Below are 24148 nucleotides of genomic sequence, written 5' to 3'. Positions count from 1 at the left end.
TCAAGAGAAGGCTTAATCAAGATAAGTATGAAAAGGTTTTCTCAAAAACTGAGTAGCACATGGATTTTTCTTAAAACATGTTTACCAAAGAGTTTTTACTCTGTGGTAATCGATTACCAGATTGTTGTAATCGATTACCAGTAGCAAAATGGATTTGAAAAAGTTTTCAAATGAATTTACAACGTTCCAATTGATTTCAAAAAGCTGTAATCGATTACAATGTTTTGGTAATCGATTACCAGTGCCTTTGAACGTTGAAATTCAAATTCAAATGTGAAGAGTCACATCCTTTCACATAAAAGCTTTGTGTAATCGATTACACTGATTTGGTAATCGATTACCAGTGATTGTTTTTGAATAAATCAAAAGATGTAACTCTTCAAATGGTTTTTTTTTTTTTTACTTTTTGAAATTGGTTTTAAGTTTTTCTAAAAGTTATAACTCTTCTAAATGGTCCTTTTGACCAGACATTAAGAGTCTATAAAAGCAAGGCTTTGTTTTGCATTTAAACAACCCAATAAATTTAATACAATCCTTTACAAGCCTTGAATCTCTTTGAGCTTCTTCTTCTTCTTTGTGCCAAAAGCTTTCCAAAGTTTTCTGGTTTTCTAAACCTTGAAAACTTGTGCTATTCATTCTTTTCATCTCTTCTCTCTTTACCAAAAAGAATTCGCCAAGGACTAACCGCCTGAATTCATTTTGTGTCTCTCTTCTCCCTTTTCCAAAAGAATGAAGGACTAACCGCCTGAATTCTTTTGTGTCTCCCTTCTCCCTTGTCAAAGAATTCAAAACGACACAGTCTGAGAATTCTTTTGATTCTTCCCTTTCCCATATACAAAAGTGTTCAAAGGACTAATCGTCTGAGAATTCTTTTGTATCCCCATTCACAAAGTATCAAAGGTTTAACCGCCTGAGATCTTGTTCTTAACACGTTGGAGGGTACATCCTTTGTGGTGTAAGCAGAGGGTACATCTACTTGGGTTTGACTAAGAACAAGAGAGTGTACATCTCTTGTGGATCAGTTCTAGTGGAGGGTACATCCACTAGGTTGTTCAAAGAGAACAAGGGAGGGTACATCCCTTGTGGATCTTTGCTTGTAAAAGGATTTTTATAAGGTTGAAAGAAATCTCAAGGACCGCAGGTCGCTTGGGGACTGGATGTAGGCACGGGTTGTTGCCGAACCAGTATAAAAACTCTTGTGTGTTTGTCTCCTTCTTCCCTACTCTTTTACTTTCCGCTGTGCATTTTAATTTCCGCTTTTACTTTTGGTTAAGTTTATCTTCTACTCCTTATTCTCTTAACAACATAAGTAAAAGCCTTAGAAGAGTAAATTTTTAATTAGTAAAGGTTTAGGAATAATTAATTCAACCCCCCTTCTTAATTATTCTGAGGCCACTTGATCCAACACAAAGTCATCTTTGGTAAATTTTATGCTAAAAGTGTTGGCAGTGGTGGAACAACATGTTTTGTAAAGCGGTGGCAGCTCCTCGCCATATATTGGCAAGTTCAAGATGGCTGCCACATCATGCAAGGTTGGGCCAACCATAGCTTCTGGAAGAACAAGGCCATTGATAGTCATTGGCCAGAATCCTAGGATACTGACAAGCAAGTCTCGCAACCAATGCATATCGACAGTTGACAGCATGATCATGTCGTAGACTCCCTATTCCTTTCACTCATCCTTCTAGGTAGCCGATACCCTCTTCAAACAAGCTTGGTATTTTGGAAGGGGTCTAGGCCAGGTGTGAAAACTAAAAGGAAATTTATGAACCCTATACCAGTCGAAGTGATGGGAAGAATGTTTTTCTCGTGATTAAGCAGCTTGTTAGCCATTTTGTTAGTATCCTCACCTTCAAAAAGATGGCAAGGACCTAGGAAATAATCTTGGTAATGTTCATCATAGACAGTGAGATTGTTGGTGGTGGAATAGAGCTTTGGTTTAGGTGAATGGACGGAGGTGCACTGGAAACAGATTGTTTAGAGGCAGACATGATGATCAAAGGTTAGGGTTTTCTATGATTGATTGTTGAGGAAAAGGAGTCGAGCTTTCTTATAGTGAGAAGCAAACATAATCTATTGTAGAAGATAAGAGAATAGGAGATAATGTGAGAATGAGATTTGAAATTTGAATTATGGTTGCCAGTTCATAAAGTGCTTAAGTATTTGAAATTTTCCTATAGTCGTTTGAGGAGATAATGCTTGGGAATCCAAATGACGCAAGAAAAAGGCTCAATTATGTTGACACCTAAAAAGTTAGTCGTTGGAAACAAGGCAATCGATTGGATATGACTGAGGTGGACTAGCTGACCGTGATGATTGATGTGGCCGATTTGGGGAAATTCGGTAAAACTCATGAACTATTAGAATTGAATGGGGGCTCTATTGGCAAATGTTGAGAGCAGCTTGGGGGCCAAGGAAGCAGTTAGCAAAATGTTAGTCATGATCTCCTAGATTTTAGGGATTTTTAGTTAGTGTTACGACTAATGTAACCGTTGGAAGAACAACTATAAATAAGGCCTATCAAATTGTAAAAAAAAAAAAAACACAGTCCAAAAATCCATAAATATAGTTATTCTTCTTCTAGTTTCATATCTTTTATTTATTCCATTCTTTATTAATTTTTAGTTGTTTTCATTCCTTAACCGCAAATTCTTTAAGAGTAACGTAAACCTTAGTACTTTCTACTTCTGGAAAGCTCTTTGGAGTGGACCAAGAAACCAACCAAGGAACAAAATCCCTTTCTTGGGTCATTTTCCTAAAAGGGAATCATCGCTTGGTACTTAGTCATCATAGTGGCTAAGGATATATTTTACACCAACACCTCTAAGTATTTATGTTAAAGAATTTGATAAAAAAAATATGGTAAAGAAACAAATTCCCATTAAGGCTTAAGAACATATTTTTCAAGCATTGTAGGATCCACAAAATTAATTTAAATACTCAGTTTAGCAACCTTAGCATTGAAGTGATTTTTTGTATAGTGTTTAAATCTATGTGAAATTGTATGGCCCACAAAATGAAGATAAGCAACCCATCTAAGCAGCTATGTCCTGTAGATGCTCCAAGGGCATCTCTCCAACAAAAATGCTCAATGGGTTTCTTAGGATAAGAAACACTTCCTTATTTTCTTTTGCTGTTGGAGCAAATCCAATTGGCACTGTGGGTTTCTTGAGTTTTGGCCTAAGTATCTTATGTAAGCAACACATCTCAAAAGTTTCTTAAGAATAAAAAATAATTTTTTTAAGCCTAAATATCAAGAGAAAAGAGGAAAATATAATTAAGTGAAAATATAAAAATATAAGTTGTTTGATATTTTTACCGTTGAAGCAAAGTTGAATATAAATGTCTTAAATGTGACATGGAGGACCACCTAAATTTATTTAATATGCTCTAAGATATCCAAAGTGGATATATTAAATTTTGTCATTGAAGATGCCCTACGGGCTACTTAAAATTAATTTCTTGTCATTTTTGGACAAATTATTTACAGATTGCTTAAAATTATACTATTGAAGTAAAATGTGCATGAATTATTTAAATAATGTGGCATTATGGGTGTCGATAAATAAGAGATAAAAAAAACTTAAAATGGATTACTTAAAATATATCCAATATATCTCCCGGTAATTATATTGAAGTCCAGAATTAGTTGAAGCTAGATCACAGGACGTTTTGAATAAAAACATCTTATTTATTTATTTTTTTAATATTTTCTTCTTAAATTATATCTATCTATCCATAATTCTATCTATATAGATAGATATCCATCGGAGATGCTGTAATATATTTTAAAAGGTTGGTTATCTATTCACCGTATGGCACTTTATTGCTTAGTTCAGTAGCTATCTCTATATATTTTTTTACTGCAGAGTTCTCAATATAGACCCAAAATATTTTTTTATACAAGTGAACGAAAAAATAGATTAAAATTGTTAATTTTTAAAACTAGGAAAACAATTACTTAATATATTAAATTAATGTAATTTAGAGAATTTTTTTACAATATCACCTTAATGAGTGAATTAAATTAGATTTATATGTTTCAAAATTTAAAATAAATTACATGTTCAATATTTATTAATAATATGTTATATAAAATTTTTAGTCCTTTTTATATGACCTAATTAACTATTTCAGTGGGAATAAGAAAATTAGTTAGATCAATAGTAACATTAAATTAGTCCTAAATTATATGTTTTTTTTTTCAAAATTACCTCTAATATTAATGAGGCGTATAATTTTATTATTTTTTCTCAAATATTATTATCAGTTTTAATTATTTTAATATCTCTTTCGTTAATATATTTATTGTTTTAATTTTTATCGGTCACACACGTGAATAGTTAAAGATTTTTACAATATTCTTTATATATACAAGGCAAAGTTATATTTTTAAAGAGCCTAAAACAAATATATTTCATTTACTATTTATTTAATTCAGAAAAGTGGTTCATTATTAAGGATATTCGCGCTACAAGGAAAATGACTTATCCTTACAGTTAAAATCTATCACTAGAAGTCCAAAATCCGTAGGTAGATGTATAAAGAACTTTGTCCTACACATGTTTTTTGCGTCAACTTTGAGGGGATATACAGTGACAACTAATAGTCTGTCACTATAGGCTTTACCTATGGATATATTTTTACCTACAGTCAAATTTAACTATCACTATAGGTAACACCTACTATTTCAAATGTGTAGGTAAAAGATATTAATTTATACCTATAATCTCTAACTGTAGGTAAAAGTCAATTTACTTGTACTTACAATCTTCTGTAGGTAAATGTTATATAATAATAATAAAACTAGTTCCTAATTACACTCTTTGTTGATTATAATTTTTAATTAAATATACATGAGCTTATTATTATGCTACACAAAGTTAGAGATCTGTTGCAACATGGCCTTTGAAAAGTTACAACAACCTGCTACATACAATTAAATTTTTGTTAGCCTAATTTGTGATTATTGTAACTAGATTGTGTGCTTTTTAACATATTACAGCCCTTGATCCATTATCATTGTGAAATGATCTAGCGTTAGTAGTGCTATAGAAAATTTTCCAATTCAATTTGCCTTGTTTTTTAGTACCATGTGCATAGTCCTTCTTAAGTGTATATTTTTGGTGCACCATGACCCTCTTTACATGGAGGGAATCATCACTAAAATTTAACAAGTTTCTAAATGTATAAAAGAGTTAATTCGAGTTGTTGGACAAATAGACAAAGTAAAAACCAAACACTTGAACATTTTGTTGCCAGCTCACATCTTCATTACCATCTAAATCATGTTCCTGAAATAACATTTTGTCGCCGGCTCGCATCTTCATTACCATCTAAATTTCAACTCACCTCTAGTTAAGATTGTTTGTAGTTTGATGATCTTTACTGGTAGAACCATTTGTAGGTACCTAAATTAAAAGAATGTTTTTTCTTTGTAAAGTATCATATCATAGTTAAATCGTTGAATAAGTAGAATTATAAATTCATACCTCTTGATCTATAGCTTCTAAGACTTGATTAATTTGTGGATCTTCTACAAATCGTACTTTAAGCAAAGCTACAAGGTTTTCAAGCAAATTCTCCAACTTTTGAATTCTATTGTTTGCATAAGAGCTTTGAGATGAACTTGCTTGATGTGGAAGCTTGCCAAGACAATGCACACGTCCTCTTTTTTCAGGTCCTTTGACTTTTGAATATATATCATTTGTCTAATTAGTAGAATCTTGGGTGCTTTGTAAATTTTGCGAACTCTCTGCTTCAACCATTTTCTTTTTTAGTTCATCCTACATAAATACATCTTATAAATTATTATCATACATCAATATCCTGAATACTTCAATATCACTAAACAAAACTCATCTCCACATTAGTTACTCCCCCTCACCCCATAACCTTCTATTAGAAAATTGAGCAAAACAAAGAAAAAGTATTGAAATAAAAATTAAAATTCTTACAATTACAATAGCAGCCTTTTCAGTAACAATGCTTCCATCTTTTCGAGTTCGAGTGTCAATATAAATTTATGCCCTAGAAGGTTGCACTCCCTTAGCCTTTGTTGTCTAACATTAATTAAAAAAATCAATCATCCTATTTGTATTAAGCAATTTAATAATAAAAAATATAAAAAAGACAAACCATCTCATGAATCCGTCTTGGAAGATTATTGGTTCCCATGCAATGCAAGTCCTCATATTTTGAGCGGCTCCTTTTGTTGATGTTGCTTATTTTCTATAACCAACAAATATAAAAAGTCAATAATTAAAATAAATATATAATATATAATTGTTATGTTAGCAAAAGGTTGGTGACATTGTCATGTATACCTGTCCTTTCTCAGAATACCAATAATGTACTAAATCACGATATTGAGAAGGATCAACCCTTGGATTTGGGATGTGAGCAACCATTTCCTCCTTAGTTTTACTCTCATCATATCCTTTTGATTTCAATTCATATTTAAATTGTCTCCATTTCAGACTCATGTCATTAATCAATATTTTCTTTGTTTGTTCAGTTAATTCAGGAACAAATCGAAACTTACTCTATTATGAGTATCATTAACAAACAAAAAAGATCATTTTGTTAGACATTAGAAGACATAAAATTTTACAAGAAGCAATATGAAACAACACTTATAAAGTTTTATACCAGACCTGAATTAATTCAACCATGTCAGTAATATAGTCCTTAGGCATGTCTTTCCAGCTAAGAAAATTGATAGGAGCACATTGGTGTCTCCTTACCAAGCTCCCAATTGCATTCAGTGGAGTTTTCTCTTCCCAACCCATAGGATAACCCCAATGATCTACTCCAACAAGTATGAATTCTCCATCTAGCAAGTCCTACACATCTAGCATATGTGTATAACCTCTGGTTCTCTTTTTACCTAAATCATTCATGGATATGACATTTATCAAACACACACAGATTTGAACTATATGGAAAAAAGAAACTCACTAGTAAATTTAATCTTATCATATTCTAAAAGATATTCAACTCAAACAGAATTGTACATATAATTCTAACCCAAAAAAGCATATGTGTATAAATACCTTTAGTTGAACTTTCACTTGCACTTTCAAGAGAAGTATGAGACTAAACATGACTATCTTCTTGTATGTGTTGTTCTGTTTGTCATGATTGTTGATTTAGTTAATAAACAATTGTGTTATAAATAATTTAATATAAAATAAAGAAATTAAGTTAATAAAATCTTTATACCTCCTTCAAATTGTGCATTTTCTTCAAGTATAGAGTTGTTATTTTGGTTCACTTTAGTAGAGCTTTCAATTGATTGCTTTTTTGCTTGTGATTGACCATCATTCTGAATGATATTCAACTTTCTGTGCTTTTGCATAGTATGCTGAATAAACCAATCCAAAAAATAAAATAAAATAAAAATTAGATATAGCTACATTATTGACTGTGATTTTTTTAAACACCATGCCAAAAAATAAAAGAAGAATAAAGTAATTACCTAAAATGCGAATTTAGATTGCTTGTAAGCTATTTTTTCACCAATCTCCAATCACCAAGAATCAAACTATTGAGGAAACAACGAAACAAATTTTGATAAAAAATGGATAACATCATTATATTGTGAGTGATTTTTATACATAACAAAAAATAAACACAAGAGTAATGAATAATAAGAACAAAAAACTAAAGAAAGGAATAAGAGTATATCAATGTGACAAAATGTTCAATACATGTATACTCAAAATAAAACCAAATGTTCAAATAGAACAAATAAAAACAAATCAAAAGAAGTATGCATCACTCTCATGATCATCTATATAATTATCATCTTTGTCATGTGGTAAAATATTCTCCATAGGTATTGTAACTTCAATGATATCATCACTATCATCAGCTTCTGGTATGAGCAAATGATTATGATTTATCTCTTGTAAGACTTGTTCATTTGTCACTTGATATCATTTGTCACTAGAGTGCTATCTTGCTCTTCCAATCGAGCAACCTACCATAATTTTATTTCAAATGGTTAAAATTTTAAATGAATGCAAAATTTAATATTATTGATGCTTCCTAAACTTACTCTTTCACGAAACCAATCTGGAAATTCTTTACTATGAATTTTGTCAACTTCATATGGAGATAATCGACGATTTTGTCTCTTGATAAGATCAGTATGGGCTCTATGTAAAAAAGGTTAGAAAAAGTAAGCATTATCATTGATAGAAAGATATTATACAAATATTCAATAACTAAATGAACATGAAAAAAATTGTATTACTTTCGAAAGTGATCAACATTGTTGCTATTGAAAAGCACATTTCTATGTGCTTGAACCAATGCTTTCTTATCAAGAGAAATTCGAGAAGCTCTTTTTCTCTTCTTCACATTGAATCCAACTTGCTTCTTTCTCCCTAATGGTCTACCTCTAGGATTTAAAACACTTACATTTTCCACAAAACATGAGTCATCATTTCGAGCAGATTGATTAAAACGAGTCTCCACCCTAGATAGATATCTTGAACAAAATATCAAGCCTTCATGAGCTAAATATCCTTCGGCAATAGATCCTTCTGGATGTGCTCGATTACGAACAAATGACTTTAGAGTCAAAAGGAACCTAAAAAGAAAATTTTAGGTTACAAATTAAGATAATATCATTTTACTTTATAACTCTAGAATGTTTTAAAATGATTAAAAAGTATTCATACCTTTCAATAGGATACATCCATCGGTAATGTACAGGACCTCTAACTCTTGCTTCATGTGCCAAATGGATTACCAAATGTACCATTACGGTGAAAAAAGATGGAGGAAAAATTTGTTCTAATTGGCATAATGTTAGAGCTACTTGATGCTCTAGGTGCTCTAAATTACGCTCATTAAGCACCTTACAACACAACTCCTTGAAGAAACAACAAAGATCGGATATAACTAAGCTCACTTTGTCTGGCAAACAACCTTTCATAGCTATAGGAAGAAACTCTTGCATTAAAAGATGACAATCATAAATTTTGAGACCGGATATTTTGTGTTCCTTCACTTGCACACATCTTGAAATATTAGACAAATATTCATCAGGAACTTTTATTGTTTTGAGAACTTCCAAAAATGTTTCTTTCTCTTTTGAAGTCATTTGGTAACAAGCTCTAGGATAATATTGTTTGCCTTTACTTGGGTGCATCTTTGGATGTAATTGGCTTCTAATATTCATATCAACAAGATCATAGCGTGCCTTATCATTGTCCTTTGACTTACCTTCTAATTGTAACAACATCCCAATAATGTTATCACACACGTTCTTTTCTATGTGCATAACATCAAGATTATGATGGAGCACACTATGTTGCCAATAAGGCAATGTGAACAAAATACTTCTCTTTTTCCATGGTGACCAATCCCCAACTCCATGATATTCCATCTGTCTCAAATAAAAAGCTCCACTAGGTAGATCAGGTGGAGCTCTATACTCTTGGGTTCCATCAAAATCTCTTTTATTGTATCTCCACTTATGATCAGGCTCTAACCAACGACGATGACACATATAGCAAAACTTTCTACCATAATGCAACCACTTTGAGCCAATCTCAAAACCACAACATGGACAAGCATATTGGCCTCTAGTGCTCCAACCAGAAAATTTTGCATAAGCAGGAAAATCATTAATAGTCCACATAATTGCAGCACGCATTTGGAATGACTCTTTTTTACATGCATCAAATGTTTTTACCCCAATTTCCCATAATTCCTTTAATTCTTCCACAAGAGGCTGCATATAAACATCAAGGTTCATACCTGGACCTTTTGGACTAGGAATAAGAAATGAAAGTATAAAATTAGGTTGCTTAATACACATCCATGGAGGAAGATTGTACGGAAATTGCCATAGTTTTGAAAGGATTAAAGCCATCAGTAGCCAAACCTAGTCGAACATTACGAGCGTCACAAGCAAAATCAGGATACTGACAATCAAAATCCTTCCAAGCAAATGAATCAGTTGGATGCCTCAGGAGTCCATCTTTAGTTCGACCAACCTCATGCCATATCATAGAACAAGCTATTTTTGGTGATACAAAAAGTCTTTGCAATCTAGGTATAAGAGAAAACCAACGAAGAATCTTTGCTGGTATCTTTTTTCTACATTCAACATCATCAGAGTTATATTTCCATCTTGACAAATTGAATTTAGGGCAAATTTTAGCATCAGCCAAATCCTTCCTATACAATATGCATTCATTGGGACAAACATGAATTTTTTCATAAGATAGACCCAACCCTGAAATAATCTTCTTTGTATCATAAAATGATTTGGGAAAAGTATTTTCCTCTGGTAATGCATCACTTAACAACTCTAACAACATCGAAAAACTTTCATCAGTTCACCCATTTAGACATTTTAAGTGATACAAATGTACAAGGAATGACAATTTTGTAAACTTCTTACAACCTTTATAAAGACTTTGCTCTGCCTCCCTTAACATCTGATAGAACTTATCTGAATTATTATTGTCTTCAGATTGTTGAACACTAGCTCCATTCATGAATTCTCTAGAATCTCCATCCTCCATATTTATATTTGTGTCATTACTCTCATTAGTTGCATGCATTGTGAATGCATCATGAACCAATGTATCCATGTCATGATCAAACTCCCCTTCCACTTGGGATGTATCTAAAGAACTAGATGGGCCAACTTGTTCACCTTGAAAGATCCAAGTAACATATCCTTTTAGAAACCCATTACTAATGATGTGCTCATAAACATTCATCCGAGAGCACCACTTGCAATTGACACATTTGGTATAAGGGCATAAAATTTTTCCATCCTTTGACGATTTCGCAAATGCAAAATCTAGAAAATTTAAAGCTCCTCTAATATACTTCTCTTTATTAAGAGAATTGTAGTCTATCCAACTCTTATCCATTTGATAAAATAAATTGAAAAAGTAGAATAAAATAGACATAGTAAATTAGTGCTTAATATAACTAAAATATCCAGGTATAAGTCAATCGCAACCGTGTTAGCAACTATAAAATTAATAATGTTAGCAGTGAAAAGGACAAATTCTTTTAATTGACAAGATGGAAACAAAATATGAAAAATAAAACACAAGAATACAAGCATAACATATATATGTTAACAAGATTAATTTAATGACAATTAAAAAAACCTAACATGATGACAAGTAATTTTGAAGAACCAAATTGAGAGTACTGGATTACTTGCTTAAAGAGGCATCAAAATCTGATTTCTTGTAGTAGTTGAATCCATCATCATACCTAAATTCCTCTTTATTGAGCTTCACCTGAGAAGCCAACCATTGTTCTATAAGTTGTAAGTAAAATCAAAGTCAAGCTAGAAGGTTTAGGAAATGGGATAAAAATGTTCCAATTTATATTTAATCGTAATACCGTTAAATATATAATATCTTGATATAGAAATCATTAGTGAATTTTATTTTTTTTAATAAAGTAATTTTCATAAATATGATCACAGGATCACTAAATTTAGAGGAAAGAAGAAAATTTAGAAATTTATTTAAAAAACAAAACGGTGAGAACATACAAAAGGTGAATAGTAGTAGTGTGTAGGTGGAGAATAGTGTGAGAGTTGAATGACATGTAAGCAACAACACAATCACATCCGTAGCCACGAACATGCCACGTTCTCTTCATGCAAGCAACTCTCCCCTCTTTATAATCTCACTTGCACACGTTCTGATCAATGACACAAGTAACTTCTCTGCATCCAAAATGCCAGGTCTTACCATCGGAGACACTATTCCTAATCTTCAAGTTGAAACTAACCAAGGCAAAATCAAGCTTCATCAGTTTTGTGCTGATGGCTGGACCATCCTTTGTAGAAGCAAGCTTCATGATGAATCAAGATTGATTCAAGGAGTTTTGATGATAACAAAGATGATGACAAAAAGCTCAAAAGTCAAGATCACTTCATGATAACAAAGATGATGACATTCAAGATTGTGTTCAAGATTGAGTCAAGAACACTTCAAGGATCAAAAGAAAATTTGATTTCAAGAATCAAGATTCAAGAATAATCAAGATCAAGATCCAAGACTCAAAGATTCAAGAATCAATAGAAGACTTAATTAAGATAAGTATTAAAAATTTTTTTTCAAAAATTGAGTAGCACATGAATTTTTCTCAAAAACCTTTTACCAAAGAGTTTTTACTCTTTGGTAATCGATTACCAAATTATTGTAATCGATTACCAGTAGCAAAATGTTTTTCAAAAAAGCTTTCAACTGAATTTACAACGTTCCAATTGATTTCAAAATGTTGTAATCGATTACAATGATTTGGTAATCTATTACCAGTATGTTTGAACGTTGGAATTCAAATTTCATTGTGAAGAGTCACATCCTTTCACAAAAAAGCTTTGTGTAATCGATTACACTGATTTGGTAATCGATTACCAGTGATAGTTTCTGGACAAAATCAAAAGATGTAACTTTTCCAATAGTTTTCAAGTTTTTCTAATAGTCATAACTTTTCCAAATGGTTTTTAAGTTTTTCTAAAGGTTATAACTCTTCTAATGGTCTCTTGACTAGACTTGAAGAGTCTATAAAAGCAAGGCTTTGATTTGCATTTTAAACATTCATTCTTTAGACAACAGACTTTTGCCAATTGATTTCTGAATCTCTTTGAACTCCTTCTTCTTCTTCCTTTGCCAAAAGCTTTCTAAAGTTTTCTAGTTTTCCAAACCTTGAAAACAAAACTTGTGTTATTCATCTTTTTCATTCCCTTCTCCCTTTGCCAAAAAGAATTCGCCAAGGACTAACCGCCTGAATTCTTTTTATGTCTCTCTTCTCCCTTTTCCAAAAGAACGAAGGACTAACCGCCTGAATTCTTTAGTGTCTCCCTTCTCCCTTGTCAAAGAATTCAAAACGACACAGTCTGAGAATTCTTTTGATTCTTCCCTTTCCCATATACAAAAGATTTCAAAGGACTAACCGCCTGAGAATTCTTTTGTATCCCCATTCACAAAGTTTCAAAGGTTTAACCGCCTGAGAACTTTGTCTTAACACATTGGAGGATAGATCCTTTGTGGTACAAGTAGAGGGTACATCTACTTGGGTTGCTGATTGAGAACAAAAGAGGGTACATCTCTTGTGGATCAGTTCTAGTGGAGGGTACATCCACTAGGTTGTTCAAAGAGAACAAGGGAGGGTACATCCCTTGTGGATCTTTGCTTGTAAAGGAATTTTACAAGGTTGAAAAGAAATCTCAAGGACCGCAGGTCGCTTGGGGACTGGATGTAGGCACGGGTTGTTGCCGAACCAGTATAAAAACTCTTGTGTGTTTGTCTCCTTCTTCCCTACTCTTTTAATTTCCGCTGTGCATTTTAATTCCCGCTTAGAAGAATAAATTTTTAATTTGTAAAGGTTTAGGAATAATTAATTCAACCCCCCCTTCTTAATTATTATGAGGCCACTTGATCCAACATCCTTTTCTCTCACCCAGGTTCTCATTCACTTAATTTAAATATTTTTCTTTCTATATCTATATTTGGTGGTTACTTGATTTCTTCTTTTCATGCATGCATGATTGTAATTTATAAATGTATGTTTAGGTGATTTCACCCCGGTTTGTACCACTGAGCTTGGTAAGATAGCTAGAAGGTTTAGGAAATTTGAGAAACGAAAAGGAAAGAAGAGTGAAGAGTTAAAAGTGAAAAAAGGAAAGAAAAAAAAATGGAAATGGGAAAAAGAAGCATTAGAGCTCCCACGTCACCGAAAATCCATACGCATTCTTCCCCACCACATGGTCCATCACTCTATTGCAACTTTACCTTTATCTTAACCCATGTTGGGTTAACTTAACCACAGCAAGCGGTCACTTCCTAACCTAACTTCCTAACCATACTTATGAATATAATAAGTTATGTTTTCAAGGACCACCAGGACAAGTGCAGCACACAAATAGGTTAGTTGCATGTTTTATGCTTTGCATATCTATTGTATGAATATTAGAAGTGTGCTTCCCGTAAGTTCTATGAACTAGTGAAGGTGCAGAATTGAACTAAAATGGTGATAGGAGGTGAAGGTTCTTTGTGTTAATTGCAGGGCAAATAGAAGATCACTCAAGGCGCAAGGATATTATCACTTCCATTCAAACTGATACACAAATTGATATTGTAAAATTTTTGGAAGCTCTTATTATCCCCAGTTATTCCCAGGATTCCAGACCAATAGTGTATAATGGTCTTACTGGACCACAGGTATCAACTATAGTAATAGTACTATCTTAATAAGTGTCCTATCTCTACTACAACTATTTCCTTATGCTAAGAATTAATCCAATGCACATTGTCCATAAAACAAAGGGTTTAATCTTTTAAATGTCCTAGTCTTAAGAAAAATAACATATTCATTGTTCATTATTATCTCCTTGACTCTTTTGCAAGTTGCATTAGGAGAGTTTAAGAATAAGCATGTCTTATTGTTCATTTCTGGCTTGACCACATTGACAATGAGATTCAGCTTTTAAAATCGATCAATGCGAAATTGAAGGAAGAACCAAACGAGCTGGAGGGTTATAGGAAAGAGGATTTCAAGATTTTGTGGATCCCCATAGTGAGTGTTTAGGATGAAGAGCAAAAGAAAAAGTTAGATGTTACTAAGGTTGAGTGGTATGTGGTGAAGGAATTCAATTTCCAAACAGGTATTGATCTGATAAAAGAGGTATTCAATTACAAAGGTAACCCCATTATCATGCTCATAAGCCCTGAGGGTAAAGTTGAAAACTCTGATGCAAAGCAGATTATTTCCTAATGGGGGATTGATGGCTTCCCTTTAAGAACTTCAGATCACACTCGACTCACTCAGCAATGGAACTGGTTTTGGAATGAAATGATATAACTTAAAGATATACATGGCTAGTTTTATATCTACAAATAATGTCATAAAGATAATTCATAAGTATTCATCACTTTAAAAATAATCAAAATATAACTTATTATATTCATAAAGCATATATTTCAAAACAAATGATGCAAAACGTGTAATTTGAAAAGGAAGGAAGAAAGAGTAATCTATTTTAACGAATGAGTAATCAGGCCATTGTGTGACACCCTCTACCCCACACATATATGTACTAATAATAAAAGAAATAATTAAAAAAATTAAACTTAATTCAAGTTTTTAAAACATATTTAAATACAAGCCTTTCAAGAGGGTAGCAGGCTCACATTCACCTTTCTAACATCATCATAAAACTTTTCTAAATAAATAATAAATTCACTTCGGCTCAAAAAAGGCCGTCTATAAAACCCTATACCCCAATGCCACATCCTATCAGAGCGTTGTGTCCCGACGTCCTTCAGCACATGGTTCCTTAAAGCAATTCACCTAGTCATCTGCTCCCCCGAACACAAAGTTCAAGGTCATCGCAGGATCCAAACACAAACAACACACGGGGAGTGAGTTATCACATTCATAACTAATAGAGAAACAAGACAACTAGATATACATATCATATAAACCAAATAAAACTTAGTTACACGTAATTCACGTAATTCCACCACTTTGTCATTCAAAGTTCACTTTTTAATCATCAACCACATTACACAAGAATCACACGCTCTGATCAAGACATAATAACACATCAATTTCATAATAAACAATTAGCAAGCGCATGAGACAGTTATGTTAAGACTCAAGCCTATATGCAATGTGGTACCATGTCAGTGAAAAACCACCCTGGGGCGCTTAGGAGTACATAACAAGACACACCAAACAATGGGTTTGTCAGGTCACTCTCACTAAGTAAGATCATAGGGAGACCAGTCAGGGTCACGATGTTTTGCGAGAATGCTCCAACCATATGGGATCAGCATAGGCTTAAAGGAGCACTTAAACCCGGTGACCCCCAAGGCCTACACTCCGAAGAGTCCGTCAGGGCCTCTCCCTCCTGATTCAGGTCCAACCCCTAAAATCATTTTAGCACACAGACACTGCTCGTGAATTATACAATACCCATGACCTCACACTCGTGTGTTAAACACGTACAACATATTGCGCTACAATTTAACACTGGTTCCTAAATAGGAACCTACACTTTCTCTTTAACACTGCACATTTACACTTTTCTCAAGATAACACTGGTCGGGTTATTGTACAATTCACAGCTTACAACACAAATAATGTCACATCAAGAGTTAATCACACACTTATTCACAACCAAAACTCATTCACAATTTCACATCTTATAATGTCACAATCCACCATCACATATTTTCATGTATCTCAATTCAACACATATTCTACTTTACACTTTTACTCAATCTCAATAACAATATTATAATCTCAAGGCAACATATTATTCCATAATTCATCACATATTTCATTTATAAACACTGTTCATGAATTATACAATACCACGACCTCACGCTCATGTTTCAAACATGTTTAACACAATTGCGCTACAGTTTAACACTGGTTCCTAACTAGGGACCTACATTTTCTCTTTAACACTACGCATAAATACTGGTCGGATTATTATATAATTCATAGCTCACGATATAATTAATGTAACATCAAGTGTTAACACATCCACTTATTCACAATCGAATATCATGTCCACACTTTAACATCTCATAACATCACATCAATCGTCTCATAACATTCCCAATGATATTCATAAGGTACAACATACACATGTTCATGAAATTTAACCATAATATTCTCCAACACTTAATAATTTTTGGAATCATACTATAACTCTCTACAATATTATTTACATAAATTATTAATATAAATAACTACCTCTATATCTATAAACTAGCATACATCATATTGAATCACAAATTTTAAAGTAAGCATTCAATGCACAAATTCTAAATAATTATATGAACACTTTGGTCAGTTTCAATTATGATATTATTTTTTTTTAAATTATATATAAAAACCTAAACAGCAAGAAAAAGAGAAAATACAAAATCAATATCTTTCTTAATTTCTCCTTACTTTATTTCATCAATTCATATTAATTAGAAAAAGTACTCGATTTATAGGGTTTACGCTCAACACAATAGCATATCAATTTCACAAAAATTGGTCTGTCAAACATATATAATTTACTGTAATAATTATAAGGATAAAATAAAAATTGCAAAAACACCCCAAAACTCATTCCAATTGATATCTCTAAGGATCCCTACACATGTTCTCACTAATTCCCAATTGTGAATAACTCATCCCTTACCTCTAAGCGGACTCACGTGTCTTCAGCCAGCGATAGTAGCATCTCTAGCGGTTCCCTGAGATCCCTCCAGTTATTCCCCCGACTGCTTCGATAGAATTCCCAAACGTCAGAGAGACGGAGAAGAGATTGAAGCCTCCACTTGTACTGTCTTCATGTGACTCCTTTTTCTCCATCCACGTATATTCTCTCGCAAATCCCAACGGTGAAATTGTGCGAAATTGAATTCAAAACAACATATCCAAATTTCATGAAAATCCAACGGTTAACAAAACCGGGATCATAATTTTAGAGACCGTTTTGGGTTTCTACGGGAAAGGAAAAGGCTAAAATGCGAAAGATATTTCTCTCAGCTCAAACATGATATCCAAATTCCCAACGGTGAGAATTCTCGGAATTAGGCTTCGAACGTAGTGCTCAAATTTCACGACGATCCAACGGTGAATGAGTCCGAGATCGTCATTTTTCTGAGATAGATTAGGTGACCTGCGGGAAAAAGAGAGGGTTTTGGGAGAATAGAGAAGAAACGAAAATGGTAAGGCAGAGGAGAATGAGGAGTCAGTCTGAAAACTGACCTAGCATGTTGCTATTTATAGCTAGGGGCATTTACGACCTATTATTTACTCTATTTATTTATTTATTATTTATTATTTTATAAAAACAAACTTTATTTTATTCTCTATCAAACAAATAAATAAAATACCTTTTTTATTTTCTCTCAAATCATTATTTTAATTAATAATTATATCTCCTTATTTATTTATTTATAAAATCTCATCATTATTTTTAAAATTCTATTTATTTATAAATAACAATCTCTTTTTAATCTAGTTTACGAAAATTGGGATGTTACACATTGTGTCTAGCAACAAAAGATTTTAAGAATTCTGATCTTCACTATTAGAAAATATGCTTTCTACATCGGTTATTTATGACTTTCAACATCGGTTTTTGAACCGATGTTGAAAGTACCGACGTTGATAGTATTATCATTAACATCGGTTTTTGAAAAACCGATGTTAACGTAAAATTACCAACATCGGTTATATAAATAACCGATGTTGCTAATATGAATTACACCCAGAAAATGTATATTAATGTTGAAAGTTAACATCGGTTTTTTAAAAAAACCGATGTTAACGAATGTGTTACTGTTGTCAGTTAACATCGGTTTTCTAAAAAAACCAATGTTAACGAATGTGTTACTATTGACAGTTAACCCACATCGGTTTTTATAAAACACCGATGTTAACGAATGTGTTACTATTGACAGTTAACATCGGTTTTTATAAAAAACCGATGTTAACCCACGTTAACATCAGTTTTTTCGAAAAACCGATGTTAACGGATGTGTTACTATTGATTAGTTAACATCGATTTTTATAAAAAATCGATGTTAACGAATGTGTTGCTATTGACAGTTAACATCGGTTTTTTTATAAAAAGCCGATGTTAACCCACGTTAACATCGATTTTAATAAAAAACCGGTGTTGTTTTCAGGATTTTTTTTAAATAATGTCTCTGTTTTTACAAAAAAACCAAAATTTAACCTGTAAATTTAAAATCAGACCACACAGCACACAACATATATCATTTGCATTCTATTTTCAAATAGATTTTAGCAAAAAACTAGCTATCAACAAAGGTTGTTCAATGTTAAGATGAAACAACAATTGTAAAAAATGTAATGCAAAGTACGTAAACTAATTAATTAACCTAAAGTTACATAGTTGCCTAACATCCTATGTTTGATTTCTAACTTTTAGATAATAATGTACCCACTGTATGCGAAGTGCCTTGAATCTCTCTGCTTCCAATGGTCTAACTTCATTAAAATACTGCATGATCAAATAAAAAAATAAATTAATAATGTAATAACAATTATAAAAAAACCAAATTTGTTTGTAATAAACAATTACCGTCTCCCAATTATTCCTGAAAGATCCTAAGATTATCGTGGACATCCAGCGCATCACGTAGTAGCCACATTCAGTGATTCCTTTTTGTCTATTACACTAAATACATAATGAAATTTGGATATTAATTAAACGTTAACTACAATTAGTGTACACACACATAAAATATATATAAGTAGAACTTTTATTTAAATCACGTACCTTAATAACAATCCACCTAGCAGCAGCCTTGGATTTCGGCTGTGGAGTATCATCAAGTCCTTTCAAAGCACTAGTGTTGAATATGAGGAACATTAAACTATTGATGTTGCTGAGTTATGCCAATGAAAATGTATTGAAAACAATACTGACCTGTTAATTATTCCCTTAAGGTAGTTGTCTGACCTGTTATGTAAAGAACAAAACCAGACAACTAGGTTTTCCTTAGGCAAAATGACGACCATTTGCCAGTGTCTGCTGCAGTAGAGACGAATATGGGTTATTGTAGTAGTATAGATTATTTAAATTCAATTATTGTGTTTGACTTACCCATTCAGGTAGGCTCCAAGGTAAACATCTCATTTTGAACTCTGTATCTAACTCTTGATGTAACTTTCGGATTCAAATTGTGATTGCCCAGATCTCTGAATGGACTGTGGCTCGAGGAATCCATACACATCAGAATTCCCCGCTCGCACACTTGTCTTAGTCAGATGGCTGTGTTGTTAAGTCAAAGTTAATTATGTATGAATTTAAAACAATTACTTTGGTAATTAATAGTAATCTAAAATGACTTACAGAATCCACAACTGTATAACAGATATGCTGAGACATTGACCATCGTGTGCAATTTCAAAGAGATCTTCGTGCTTTATATACAACGGGAAGTTTTGATTAAACACCTCGAATATGGTAGCATCCCACATAACCTGGAGCGGCTTCAAAAACAGTTGTGGGATGGTCAATGTCATCAGGTACAGGGGATCATCGACCTCTTCATCTGGGATTTCTGGAGGTTTTGCTGGAGACACAGCTGCCTGTTGATAAAACATAGTTAATTAACAAGTTTTGATTATAGTGAACAAATTAATTGAAAAAAATAAACATATAATCAGAGTAAAATACCTGTTCTAATAAACGCTTCATAAGATGTGTTGGCCAAGCAAGGAAGGTGTTAAGTGCTTGCCCCACTAAGGTAACCTCGTCAGTGGGTACAGGAAGGAGAGCCTCTCCATCTTTAATCTCCTCAACACCAACCTTGACTTGGCCATGCAACAAAGGGATGTTGTCAACTGTTGTGGATTCCACATAAAGTCTTCATAGGGCAACCAGGCGGGAAGGATTTTCTTCAATATATAGCCCGCATTTGTCTGAGTCACCCGTCCCTGGATCATTCCCTGAGGGTGCAACGCAACTCTCCTTTGTGCTGACACGAGGACCTAAGGGACCAACCTCTGGCTCTGGAGGTAGTGCAAGTCCCTGTGATTGCATCTGAGACTGAAACTGGGACTGCATCTGGCTAAAGGATTCCATCATCTTTCGAGTCACTTTTTCTGTGATTGACTCCTCCAGTTGGTCTCTAATTTGTTGAGTAAGCTGTTCTAGGTCTTCAGGAGGCATGGAGGAAGAACTACGAGACGTTCGTGAAGCCGATCCAATGTATTGCTTTATGGTGACAACGACTCCAACAGCACGAACACGGCCAGGGTGTTCTGGTCGTCCAATGGCAGCAGTCAGGATATCCTGACGTCCATGGGGGACGAATGATCCCTGTGACGCCTGCTCGTCCAAAGAAATAACTCGGTCATACTCTCAAAGTTATTCTGGGCTGATGCGACTTTCATTCATCCAACTTCGATCCATCTAAGTAATAACTCGGTCATACTCTCAAAGTTATTCGATGCATGAAAATCTCACTTTTTTATTAAAGGTGTGTCCCTATCCCATTCGGGAAGACCGTCTTTTATGGTAGCTTCATACATCAGGGTTAATTCTATTTTGTTAAATTTGACAAAATTTTGGCAGCATTTCGCATTGGTCTCCAAGTACACGACATGAAATCGGTGAAATTAATTTCCCGATAATCAAGTATGCACTCAGAGAACAACTAGAAATGCATTACCAAAATTTCATCAAATTAAACAAAATAATTTTAACCTTAACACATGAATCTACCATAAAAATATCAGTCTCCCCAAATTGTCCAAACGGACAATTCAAGATTGAATACAATGATTAATGCAAACTGTCCGCAAGAATCATTGTATACAATCTCAAACGGGAATCTAAGGTTCACTCATCATGAACATAATTTGTATAGCATATATCAATTGTCATTAATGGCAGTGAACACGTAATAAAAATATTCATTGGTAACAAACATTTGTACCTGTGATGATGAGCAGCACGGTCCAAAATGAAAGCAAGAATCAAAGAAATAACTGAATGAACACCTACATAAGACAATTTTGTGTATGATAAAAAAAAGAGTAAGATTAAGTATAACAAGCGCTCAGAAGATACGAGAACAATTTATTCTAAATTATATCAAAAAACTGTCTTACTTCTTTCTCTTTTCGGATATATATATATATATATATATATATACACACACACACACACACACACACAACTTCTATTACCTCTCAGAAGATCACAGAACTGCACTGTGGACAGGCCTAGTCACAGGGTCCCCCACTTTCTTTATGGCTTCAAACGTTGTGCCATCCACTAGTTCCCTGTCATTGAATCAGAGACTTGTGTCTTAATTACTATCTACAACTATTCTCAGCAACTCTCTAATAAAGAAGGGTATTCGATCGTAAGTACTAAATTAGTCCAGATAAAATATTTACTACATATGAGTCAAGTCATGTTATTGCATGTCTCATTAGAAAATGACATGACATGAGTTTAATTTAATTATAACGAGAAGTGTTAAAAACCTATATATTTTTTTTAAAGCATTCTTTTAATCAAATTTTTTATAATGAGTTAAACCTTATTGAAAATATAAACTACTCTGCTCTGTCTCCGTGTGACACAATTTTCATTATTCATATAACCAAACTCATCCAATAATAGTAGTACACTCGATCGGAACATAAATAACAAAAGGGTAGTAGTAGGAATTCAGAATACTATTAAGTTATAAGATGAATCTCAGAAAATTAATAAAATAATAAGATATGAGAAAAGTGTGTTGGTCTGGTTTTGGTAATATTACGACTTTAGTAGAAACGTAACTAGTACTACTACATCCTCGTGTCATTAAATCAACATTCTATTAAATTAAATAAAAAAAATAGAAAACTGTTCAGATATACTTTTTGACATTTTTATTTTAAATATAAATATTAAAAAATAATCTGTATTAATTAGAATTCATGTAAAATTTCATTCAATAATATAAACGTCAAATAATAATATATATCCGTATGATACAAGGTATTGTTTTTTCAATGCATTTATTATTAGACTATTTTTATTATTATTTTACTTAATAAAAAATAGAAGTCATAAACTATATATATATATATATATATATATATATATATATATATATATATATATGAAGATGACATGCAATGAACCTACTCATTATATTCCTTTCCTTTCTTGTAATTATTGCTAATCTTATATATCTATATTCAAACAAGCTCGTGACTGCTTTCATTCTTAAATTTAACTGATTAGAAACTTTTTTTTTCCAGGCATAGCTGCCATACGGTATTGGTTTACAACTGTCAATTTATATATATATATATGAATACTTTTTTAACTTTGTAGCAAGAGTTTATTAACTTCATTTTTCCTCCAATAGTTCAGCATATTTGAAAAAATTAAAGCTAGGGTAGAACCAAAATATTTAGTCAGGATCACATATATGACAAAAAAAATATATATATAGAAACGGGCAGAAACATTTTCTTTTACTATTATAGTGTGTCAACTATTATTAAAATTGGTAACAAAAAATTCTTGTCGTACCCACAGTTTCATAAAACTCTTTTACTTGCAACCATCCACTAGTTTCCTTCATCCTCTAAAAACCAACTATCTCATTAAAAAAAAAACGAAACACCCAAATCAAAAAGCAATTGTTCATGCTTCTTGGTTCCTTTTGGAAGCAAATTAAAACAACTTTCCAACCATCAGCTTAACCAGGTTTATGAGAAAGCATGCTTCTCGTTTTCGCTTTCATTGCCAAAAAAACGTTAAAAAAGTGAATCGTTTGAATGTTTCTCTTACGAGTGAGAGAACTTGAAGAATTTGAGAATCACTGAATCAGATCCAATTTCGTGGCGGTGAAAAATTGAAATGAAACAAAAAAATAATAAACTAAGAGGCAGTGACAATCAGGGCCATACCTTCGATGATTTTTCTACTGCGTTTTGCTTCTTCGTTTAGCGTTCTTTTCAAAAACGGCAAGGCTATACTGCGTTTCACTTTCTTCTCTCTTTCATCTTTGTCTCTGAGTGGTGAAAGAGGGAGTGGAAAATGTGAACTAATGAACTGAAACGCCTCTGGGATGTCAAGAAATAACTTATATAGTGTGTACGGCGGTGAGGACCCTTTGAACTTTGAAAGAGTTTACCAGTTCACCGGCTTAGCTGGTTGTAGCCAACTCGCTAGAGTATTAAGTGAGTGACCTCACTTTTTCTTTTTCTTTCGTTTTGGTGCGTGAAAAGTGGGAAAAAAGCCAATGCAACACACACGCTGAGTTTATGAATTATGATTAAAAAAAAAACTGATTTGATCGATAGAATACAAGGGATACAAAATTTTAAATGTGATTAAATTTTTATTGAAAAATAATCCTATAATCATCCAAAGAATTAAAATTTATAAGAATATCTTAAAATGATAATTAAATTATGGTGATATCAAATTTAAAAAAAAAACGAAACTGTTGTTTGATTGGGTCCTCTTGTAACGTTGGTTTGGTCCTATGCAGCATCACCTTCCCAGCTTGGTAACTCTTAATTAATGCGAAAGTTTGTCGAAAATAATTTTATTATAATGTTTCTAGTTTTTTTTCTTTGTAAT

General features: G+C 32.8%; 1 protein-coding gene and 1 long non-coding RNA gene across 4 annotated transcripts; both read right to left on the bottom strand.

Moving 5' to 3' along the window:
• Nucleotides 1–5044: 5044 nt before the first annotated feature.
• Nucleotides 5045–8595, bottom strand: LOC100780378 (uncharacterized). Its single transcript, XR_005887595.1, has 8 exons — nt 7481–8595; nt 7225–7366; nt 7056–7130; nt 6657–6889; nt 6139–6231; nt 5958–6062; nt 5493–5786; nt 5045–5411 (listed from the first exon to the last, which is right to left on the bottom strand). It is a non-coding gene; the product is annotated as an uncharacterized lncRNA (long non-coding RNA).
• Nucleotide 8596: 1 nt separating this feature from the next.
• LOC112999563 (uncharacterized) lies at nt 8597–23762 on the bottom strand. 3 transcript variants are annotated; one of them, XM_041007477.1, is made up of 11 exons: nt 23470–23762; nt 21742–21837; nt 21489–21552; nt 20225–20878; nt 19898–20136; nt 19649–19816; nt 19472–19576; nt 19322–19391; nt 19124–19219; nt 18983–19042; nt 8597–11285 (listed from the first exon to the last, which is right to left on the bottom strand). In XM_041007477.1, the coding sequence occupies exon 11, from the start codon at nt 9887–9889 to the stop codon at nt 8642–8644; it is 1248 nt and encodes a 415-aa protein (XP_040863411.1). In that variant the 5' UTR covers nt 9890–11285; nt 18983–19042; nt 19124–19219; nt 19322–19391; nt 19472–19576; nt 19649–19816; nt 19898–20136; nt 20225–20878; nt 21489–21552; nt 21742–21837; nt 23470–23762; the 3' UTR covers nt 8597–8641. The 3 variants fall into 3 exon arrangements, 1 of the variants encoding a protein (XP_040863411.1); XR_003264805.2 differs by lacking the exon at nt 8597–11285 and having other exon boundaries at nt 18793–19042; nt 19322–19576; nt 20225–20962; XR_003264806.2 differs by lacking the exon at nt 8597–11285 and having other exon boundaries at nt 18793–19042; nt 19322–19573.
• Between the last annotated feature and the right edge of the window lie 386 nt (nt 23763–24148).

The sequence above is a fragment of the Glycine max genome, chromosome 2 (assembly GCF_000004515.6).
Source record: "Glycine max cultivar Williams 82 chromosome 2, Glycine_max_v4.0, whole genome shotgun sequence".
Classification (NCBI taxonomy): domain Eukaryota; kingdom Viridiplantae; phylum Streptophyta; class Magnoliopsida; order Fabales; family Fabaceae; genus Glycine; species Glycine max.
Note: the sequence above shows the minus strand (reverse complement) of the source record. Positions and strands in the feature narration are given on the sequence as shown.

Bases quoted from the DNA above. Each gene is read 5' to 3' on its own strand.
- LOC112999563 (XM_041007477.1), bottom strand. From the start codon at position 9,889: ATGGCTTTAATCCTTTCAAAACTATGGCAATTTCCGTACAATCTTCCT.